Source organism: Emiliania huxleyi (assembly GCF_000372725.1).
Source record: "Emiliania huxleyi CCMP1516 unplaced genomic scaffold EMIHUscaffold_905, whole genome shotgun sequence".
In the NCBI taxonomy this organism is placed as follows: Eukaryota; Haptophyta; order Isochrysidales; family Noelaerhabdaceae; genus Emiliania; species Emiliania huxleyi.
The window spans coordinates 4442-12692 of record NW_005195261.1 but is presented as its reverse complement, the minus strand read 5'-3'; the positions used below and the strand labels follow the sequence as shown (position 1 = coordinate 12692).

At 69.4% G+C, this 8251-nt stretch overlaps 3 protein-coding genes across 3 annotated transcripts in view; 2 read left to right on the top strand and 1 right to left on the bottom strand.

The window, feature by feature from the left end:
* The window catches only part of EMIHUDRAFT_250325 (hypothetical protein), a gene marked incomplete at both ends in the record, with an annotated part of 1165 nt that extends 801 nt beyond the window's left edge, over window positions 1–364 (bottom strand). Inside the window, one exon of the mRNA XM_005757436.1 lies at window positions 212–364. Within this exon, the coding sequence (XP_005757493.1) occupies window positions 212–364 (153 nt within the window). The remainder of the gene's footprint in view (window positions 1–211) is intronic.
* Window positions 365–2577: 2213 nt separating this feature from the next.
* On the top strand, window positions 2578–3825 carry EMIHUDRAFT_51649 (hypothetical protein; the record flags this gene model as incomplete). The annotated part of the gene is made up of 2 exons (XM_005757435.1): window positions 2578–3461; window positions 3669–3825. Coding segments are annotated over 2 exons (1041 nt in total), but the record flags the coding sequence as incomplete, so codon positions are not given.
* Window positions 3826–4535: 710 nt separating this feature from the next.
* The window catches only part of EMIHUDRAFT_121501 (hypothetical protein), a gene marked incomplete at both ends in the record, with an annotated part of 8080 nt that continues 4364 nt past the window's right edge, over window positions 4536–8251 (top strand). The window contains 3 exons of the mRNA XM_005757434.1: window positions 4536–5606; window positions 5730–5806; window positions 6045–6372. Coding sequence (XP_005757491.1) covers window positions 4536–5606; window positions 5730–5806; window positions 6045–6372 — 1476 coding nt within the window. The remainder of the gene's footprint in view (window positions 5607–5729; window positions 5807–6044; window positions 6373–8251) is intronic.

Genomic DNA, 8251 nt, shown 5'->3' with positions numbered 1-8251 from the left:
TCGACGGGGTTGGCCTCGCAGCCGTCGGGGCCGCCACCCGCCTCAGGGCCGCCCGAGGCAGCGGCAGCGGAGCTGGCGGTGCCGGCTGCGAGGGCGTGAGGGTGTGTGGTGAGGAGCGCGGGTGGATACCGGCAGGGTGGTTGGCCCCAGCGCGCCGTGGCTTGTGCGAGCTACTGCGGGGAGTGTATCTGAGGCGTGTGGGCGTGTCTACAGGCACGCCGAGGAGCGAGCACGCGCCGACGCCCGCGGCCTGCGCCGCAAACTGCGCCCGCAGAGCGGCGAGCGCCGAGGGAAGGCTGTGCCCGTTGTCTTCGAGCGCGCGGATCACGCGCTCGCGGCTCAGCCCGCCCGCGGGCGCCACCATCCGCTGCAGCTTGCCCACCCTGCTCTCCAGACCGTCCGTGCTGCGCCGCAAGCCCGCCCCGTCGGCGGCGTCGGCAGCGGACGCCTCCGCGGGCGGCACGGGCCCGCGCGCGGGCGAGCGCGCCTCGCCCTCCGGAGAAGCGTCGGGCGCCGCACCCCCGCGCACGTCGGCAAGTGACGCGGCGATCGCGGCGTCCAGCTGCTCCTGCTCCTCCTGCTCCTCCTGCTCGCGGCTGCGCTTGCGGCGGCCATTGCCACGGCCCGTGCCGCCCACCGCCGCGGCCTCCTGGCGGGGCGCCGAGCAGCCGGTGAGGGGTCGGGTTCCCTGGGGGGTGGGGTACCCTACGCGCCCAAGACCGAACCCCAGCCCTCGGCGCGGGCGCGCAGCGAGAGAGAGCGAGTGCGAGAGCGAGAGCGAGAGCGAGGGAGAGAGCGAGGGAGGGAGGGAGGGAGGGAGCGAGGGAGGGAGGGAGAGCGAGCGAGCGAGCGAGCGAGCGAGAGAGAGAGGTAGAGAGAGGCGAGGGAGAGAGCCGCGAGGCGTTACGCTGCGAGGGTGAGGTCCGAGAGGCGAGGGGCGGGGGCGGCCGAGGGGCCGCCGGGTCGGGCGGGAGGAGGAGAGGCATAGCCGGCAGTCGGGAGGGGCAAGGCTCCGGCTCCTGGACAGAGGAGACGTCCCACGTAGAGACGTCGTCGTCGTCGAGGGGGATGACGCCGGCCGGCGGCCGCCACTGCTGCCCTCCCCCCGGCGCGGCGGCGGCCGACAGCGACGCTGCGAGCGCGGCGTCCAGCATCGCCCGCTCCGCCTCCGCAGACGTCGGCGCGCCGTGGCGTCCGCCGCGCTGGTGGTGCCCGCCTCCTCCGCGCTGGAACTCCGCGCCTCGGTGGCCCACTGCGCCGCCGCCGCCGCCGCCGCCACTCCCGCCCCCGCCGCCGCCGCCGCCGCCGCCGCCGTGCGGGGACGGCCCCGTGATTGCGAGGGAGCGCTTCCTGCCGTGCTCCGCCCCGCCGCCCGTCGCCGGCGTCGTCGCTCGGTGGCCTACGCCACGGGGAACACGCCGAACGTCACTTCGTGTTTGAACGCCTTCGAGCTAGCGGGAGGGCTGGGTTCGGGTACCGTAGGGGTAGGGGAGGGCGGTCTCGCGCAACAGTGTACTAGCAGCACCGCGTGGAGACACGGGGCTACGAATACGCTGAATGCCGCGGGAGGCGGCAGAAGACGGCGGGACCCGTCTCCTCTCCAGTGCTAGTTGGAAACAGGAGAGGAGCCCGTCTTCCGCGTCTTTGCCCGAGATAGGGGGAGATACGGGGAGATAGGGGGAGATCTTCCGCGTCTAGGCTCGGTGGCCGTCGGCGGCGGCGGCGGCAGCGGCGGCGGCATGGCTTCGGGAGACGGCTTTGGGCGAGGCGAGCGGCGGCGGCGCCGTCTCGCTATGCGCCGCGAACGAGAGGTCGAGCCCAAGCGAGGCCACATCGCAGGCAACCAGCAGCCCATCGGAGGCGTCGACTGCCCAGCACGGCGAGCTCGTACTCGCGTGCGCGGCGTCGCACCAGCGGGCGGCGAAGCAGCCGGCGAGCCGCGGCCAGCTGCGACTAACCCGGCATCGCCTCGAGTTTGAGCCGAAGGAGGAAAACTTGCCTCGCCTCGCCATCACCATCGCGGACGTCTCGGCCTTGAAGCAGTCCAAGGCGAGCGTCCAAGCAATCATGGCCAAGATCGTGCTCACTTCGGGCGAGTCGCACATCTTCACCTTCGAGGCCCTCGAGGACCGCCAGCGCCTCCACGAAACGTTCTTCCGGCTCCAGCAGCAACTGGGTGGCGTTGGCAGCGGCAGCAACGGCAGTGTTGGTGGCAGCAGCGGCGGAACTTCCAATACTCTTCCGAGCGCCGCCGCGCCGGTTGCAGCTTCTGGTGCGGCGTCGGCGTCAGCCGCGGAGCTGGCGCTGCTGAGCGAGCAATTGCTGAGCGAGCGTGACGTGGTGATGCTGCTGCACGTGAAGGGGAGTATCGCCCTGCCCCAGCTCATCAAGCACTTCAAGGAGGTGCTCCCTTTCTTTGGCGCCCACGAGGAGAGGCGCCTGCAGGACATCATCAAGAAGGTGGCCAAGCGGGCCGACGGTTCTCTCAAGGACACGACCGTGCAGGAGTACAACCTGCGCTGGTCCAGGATCTTGGACATGGGCGGGCGGCCGTTCGTCATCACTTTAGGGCGAGCGGTGCTGCTCGAGGGCATGACGCACCTGCCAGACGGGGCTTTCCGCGGCCGCACCTCTCTTGTCTCGGTCGCCTGCCCACGCAGCCTCGTCTCCATCGGAAACGGCGCCTTCCACAGCTGTTCCTCCCTTACCACCATCACCCTCCCTGCCGGCCTCACCTCCATCGGTGGCTACGGCCTGACCTCCATCGGCGACCACGCCTTCCACAGCTGTTCCTCCCTCACCACCATCACCTTCCCTGCCTGCCTCACCTCCATCGGAAACGGCGCCTTCCACAGCTGTTCCTCCCTTACCACCATCACCTTCCCTGCCTGCCTCACCTCCATCGGCCGGCACGCCTTCTTCGGCTGCTCCGCCCTGACCTCCATCACCTTCCCTGCCAGCCTCACCTCAATCGACTACGCCGCCTTCCACAGCTGCTCCGCCCTCGCCTCCGTCAATCTCCCCGCCGGCCTCACCTCCATCGGCCAGCACGCCTTCCACAGCTGCTCCGCCCTCGCCTCCGTCAATCTCCCCGCCGGCCTCACCTCCATCGGCTACGCCGCATTCCACAGCTGCTCCGCCCTCGCCTCCGTCAATCTCCCCGCCGGCCTCACCTCCATCGGCTACGCCGCATTCCACAGCTGCTCCGCCCTCGCCTCCGTCAACCTCCCCGCCGGCCTCACCTCCATCGGCCGGCACGCCTTCGACGGCTGCTCCGCCCTCGCCTCCGTCAACCTCCCCGCCGGCCTCACCTCCATCGGCCGGCACGCCTTCCACAGCTGCTCCGCCCTCGCCTCCGTCAACCTCCCCGCCGGCCTCACCTCCATCGGCCGGCACGCCTTCCACAGCTGCTCCGCCCTCGCCTCCGTCACCTTCCCCGCCGGCCTCACCTCCATCGGCGAGTGCGCCTTCCAGAGGTGCTCCTCCCTCACCTCCATCACGCTGCCGCTGCCCGATGGCCTGTCGATTGGCAACTATGCCTTCTTCGACTGCCCTCTCGACGACGAGGCGCAGGCAGCAGTGCGGGCCATCAACTTTTTGGCGGTGCGGCCTCCAATCGACGCGCAGGGTCACGCCACTGTGCCGGAGGGCCTCACCACCATCGGCAGCTGGGCCTTCGTGTGCTGCTCCTCCCTCACCAGCGTCGCCTTCCCCGCCGGACTCACATCCATCGGCGAGGGCGCTTTCGACCACTGCTCCGCCCTCGTCTCCGTCACCTTCCCCGCCGGCCTCACCTCCATCGCCAGCCGCGCCTTCTTCGGCTGCCGCTCCCTCGCCCGCGTCACCTTCCCTGCTGGCCTCGTCTCCATCGGCTGGCGCGCCTTCGATGGCTGCTTCTCCCTCTCCCACGTCACCGTGCCAGACACTGCCGCGATCAGCGACGAGGCTTTCAAACCTGAGACCACCGTACTCCGCCTCCCGCCCAAGAGGATGCGCAACCTGCAGCGCTGGTACGAGGCGGTAGATGGGGCTCTGGCCTACAAGCGCTGCCGCCCCCTCCTCTACGGCTGGCTAGAGCGGGCCAACATCGAGCTGGGCTCTTACGGCCAGGACGGCGCGGCGCGCAAGCGCGACCGCGAGGCGTTCGAGGGCGATTTTGGGCAAGGCCCTGCTGGCTCTTCGGAGGCCGATCAAGCCGAGGCGGAGGCGGAGGCGGCGTCGACCAACCAGCCGGCGGCGTCATCGTCGATTGACTCCTGAGTCCTGTCATCGGACGCGACGGCGGTGGGCAATGTCGCGGCACAACACTGGGCACGACCTCGCGCGAAATTCTAGCACGTGAAATTCTTTTCTCTGTGTTAGTGCCAGTGCGGTCAGTCCCGGTCTCCCGACATAAAGGGGAGATTGATTGATTGATGGGAAGGCGAAACACAGTCCGACCAACGACTTTGACACCAACGCGGTAAGATGTACGAAAAAGAATTTCGCGACGAAAAAGAAACTCGCCGCTTTCCCACCAAAAGTCGTTGCTTCCCATGCCTAGCCCATCCGTGGCTTCCGCAACGCCCAGCGCGACGCTCCGGCCCTTCTTCCTCGAGGTCAAGCTGAAATCCGGGGAGGGCCTCATCAATCCGGACGCGGGCGCATCCGGATCGCTCGTCGGCCTCCTGCTTGCTCGGCCAGATGCTGGCGAGCCCGTCCGACTCTATGTAGCGCTTTCCCCGCCGGCGCAGCAGCGCAAGCGGGGCGCGCCCACCTGCGCACTCGTTCGCGACTTTGCGATTGGCGGGCACGACGGCGCGACCCTCGAGTTCGCGTCAGGCCGCTCCCGCCTGATGGTCCAGCACCAGCTGTGCGTGCCGCTCAGCGAGAGAAATTGCCTGCCGTCCGCGTGCCGCGATTGGACGGACCGATTCAACGCCGCCGGAGTCAACGACCGATTCGTGTACCCGGCCGCAGTCACCGTCCAAGCCGCCGCCGACGCCATGGCGCGGGCGGCGGCGGCCAGGGCGAAGAGTGCCTCGGGTGGCCACCGGCCAAGCAACAGCCTCCTCAGCAGCGGTAGCGGGGGCCCTCGGCTGTCCGCGCCTGCGAGCAGCACCCCCTTCAAGGCGGCGGCCCGCGGCGGCGGGGGCGGCGGAAGCATGGCGCGCTGGCCCTCTCCGGGCGGCGGCGGCGGCGGAGGCGCCTCCCGCGGCTGTCCGTCCTGCCACAAGTGCTCCCCCCGCCAACGCGCGCGCCTGGGCATTGTAGGGTCGCCGGCGTGTGGCGTCGCCGCCGCGGCCGCCCCGCCACGCGCGGCGGGCGGCCGGGCGGGGCACGGCTCCCGGATGATGGCGGCGGCGGCCGGAGCCGCTCGCAGCGGCGGCGGTGCGGCTGCGGCGCCGCTGCCGCAGCTGCACCAGCGCAAGATTGAGGCGACCGGCGAGTACTCGGTGACGCGGCGCCCGGGTGTGGGCTTCGCGCGCTTTCCCGACCGCCGCCCGGAGATGGGCGGCGGAGGCGGCGGAGGCGGCGGAGGCGGCGGCGTCGGCGGCGGCGGGCGGCGGGCGGCCGTGGTCCACTCCGGCTTCCGCAACCTCGGAAACACTTGCTACATGTCGGCGGTGAGATGAGCCGAGATGCGCCGAGATGAGCTCTACCCGCTGCGACTGGTTGCGCCGCCCAAGACAGGGGGGAGCTGGGCATGCGTGTGAGCGGCGTCGGCTCGCACCTCCCCCTCCGCGCAGGTGCTCGCGGCGGTCACCGCGCTGCCGTGCTTTGTGGACGACCTGCTCGAAGACGCGGTCATGGAGCGGCTCGGCCGGTGCTACCTTACCGCCACCGCCCTTGCCGCCGCCTCTGCTGCCCACACCCGCCGCCGCCTCTGCTGCCGCCGCCCTTTCCGCCGCCGCCCTTTCCGCCGCCGCCCTTTCCGCCGCCGCCCTTGCCACCGCCGCCCTTGCCACCGCCGCCGCTTCCCTGGCCGCTGCCCGCTACAACGAGTCCACAGCCCCGGCATCACCTCCACCAGCACTCTCCCAGCGCCGCTTCCCCCCCTCCAGGTGCCTCCCCGAGGCGTCCGTCTACCGCGCCTTCCGCGAGGTTGCGCGCCAGGTGTGCGGGCTCCAGCCGAAGGCGGCGGGAGGAGGCGGCGGCGGCAGCAGCAGCGGCAGCGGCGGCGGCGGCGGCGGCGGCGGCGGCGGCGGCGGCGGCGGCGGCGGCGGCGGCGGCGGCGGCGGCGGCGGCGGCGCGCCGCCCACGCGCACCTTCACCTCTGGAGAGCGCGGCGCGAGGATGCAGCTCGCGCTGCCCTGGCCGACGGAGGCGGTCGCCGCCGCCGCCGCCGCGGACGGGTTTGCGCGGGTGGCCTTTTCGGACGGGGCGGGCGCGGTGCTGGCGCCGGCGCCCAAAGCGGCGGCGCGGGAGAGAGCCGGCGGCAAGCGCCGATCCCGCGACAAGGGCGGGGAGTCGCGGGCGGCAGCCGAGCCCGCGGCGAGGCGCGCGAGGGGACGGGACGCGGCGACGGCGAGGCGGTGACGCGTGGAGGTGTGCAGCGGAATGATGGGCGCCGGCAGATGGGCGAACCCATTTAATTCGAATTGAGTCCATTCTCGCCTGCGGGAAGCAGTGGGGGGTGCGTATTCTGCTCCTAGGGCGTAGGGGTTTACACTTTTTATTTAGCAGACCGCGCGGGCGGCGGCCGGACCGGGCGGCCTGGCTGGGCTGTGCCTGTGGCTGGGCGCGGGCTCCTGCAGTGGTGTGCAGACGGAGCCGAGTCCACAGAGACGCCGGACTCGTACGTTGGGTAGTAGTCTAAGTTCTGAGCCTCGAGGCTTGGCGGGTCTAAGTGTGCCTAGGCACGCTGGAGTGCTTACGCGGTCTAAGATCAGCGAGAGCCTCTTACACGGGCTAAGTCTGCCGTGGCACGGCCTGGCTGCCACCGTGATCAACCGATACGTGGCTGGGTTCACAGCCTTGTTATTGAGAAGAAAATACCTCCTGTGGCGCGCTGTGCGCTGGTCTGTGAGAGGTTGAGGTGCGAGCCCTGGAGGCCCTGGGGAATTCACAGCGATTGTACTCGAGTAGGCAAGTGAAGGGACCAAATCACGGTCGCGTCCTTCCGACTCGCGCCTCCGCCTCACTGGCACTATTGTAACCCTGGCCGGTGCGCGTGCAGAGTTGAAGTTCCGGAGTGAAAATATGAACGCGTTCTCTCACGGTGACCAAAAAATGTCCACCTCAGAGGCACCTCCGGAGGCAGGCCGCCGCACGCCGGCGACACAGCTCCAGCTGTCGAACTGACCCGCAGCTCCTCTCAGAGCGGGAACTGTGACAAAAGTTGACTGAGGCGGTTGTCAGGAATCATCATACGGATCACATGGTGGCTCTCTCATGACGGGAGACCGCCCGACCACTCCTGGGTGGCACTGCCACCGGTGTCGCTCGACGTCCTGTCGACAGCGTGCCGACAGCGACACAGACACATGTGTGACGCGTCGAGTATCGACCTCTACTGCTTACCCAGCCTTCGAGTGTATCCTGGCTGTGGTCCCACACCCACTGGTGTCCATCTCAGAGACCGCAGGAGGTCATGAGGGTCGATGGGAGTGCCAACCCCACAATGCCTAAAAACCCAGCCCAGTACGGCGCGCAAGCGGGCGCCTACTAATCCGGATCGATCCCCTCCTCATGCTCAGCAATCGCCGCCTCAGCATCCTCCTCTTCCGATTCTTGTTGCTGCTTCTTGAGCGCAATCTTCAGCGATGTCTAGCCAAACAGTTCTCACAAATAGCCTCAAGCTCAAACAAACGCCCGTCAGAGAAGCCTGTGTGGCTGTGCATGCGCTGGTCCTCTTTGAACGATCCGCGCGTGAGGTAGCATAGGGCCTTGTTGGCAGCAGCCAGCTTGTTGCGCTGCTTCGTTGCGCTGAGCTGATGGGGATCGCAGAAGTGCATGCCAAGCACCGCCACGATCTTGAAGCAGAACACATCGCAACCGCCTGAGCCCTGGTCTGACAGCCTGACAGCAAACCCCGGACAGCGCCTGACAGTGCCCGACAGCCTGACAGATCACCTGACAGCACCTGACAGCCTGACAGCCAGGGCTCAGCGCAACCGCATTGTCCGCACTGGACTGCCATCGGCATGCCGCGCCCGCCGCTTCGCCGCAGCAGCCTTAAGACAGGCATTCCATAGCGGCAGCACATGGTACGGTGCGCGTATTGAGCAGGCGTTGCGCGCCGTGCCGCAAGTAGCGCACTGGCCCTGGG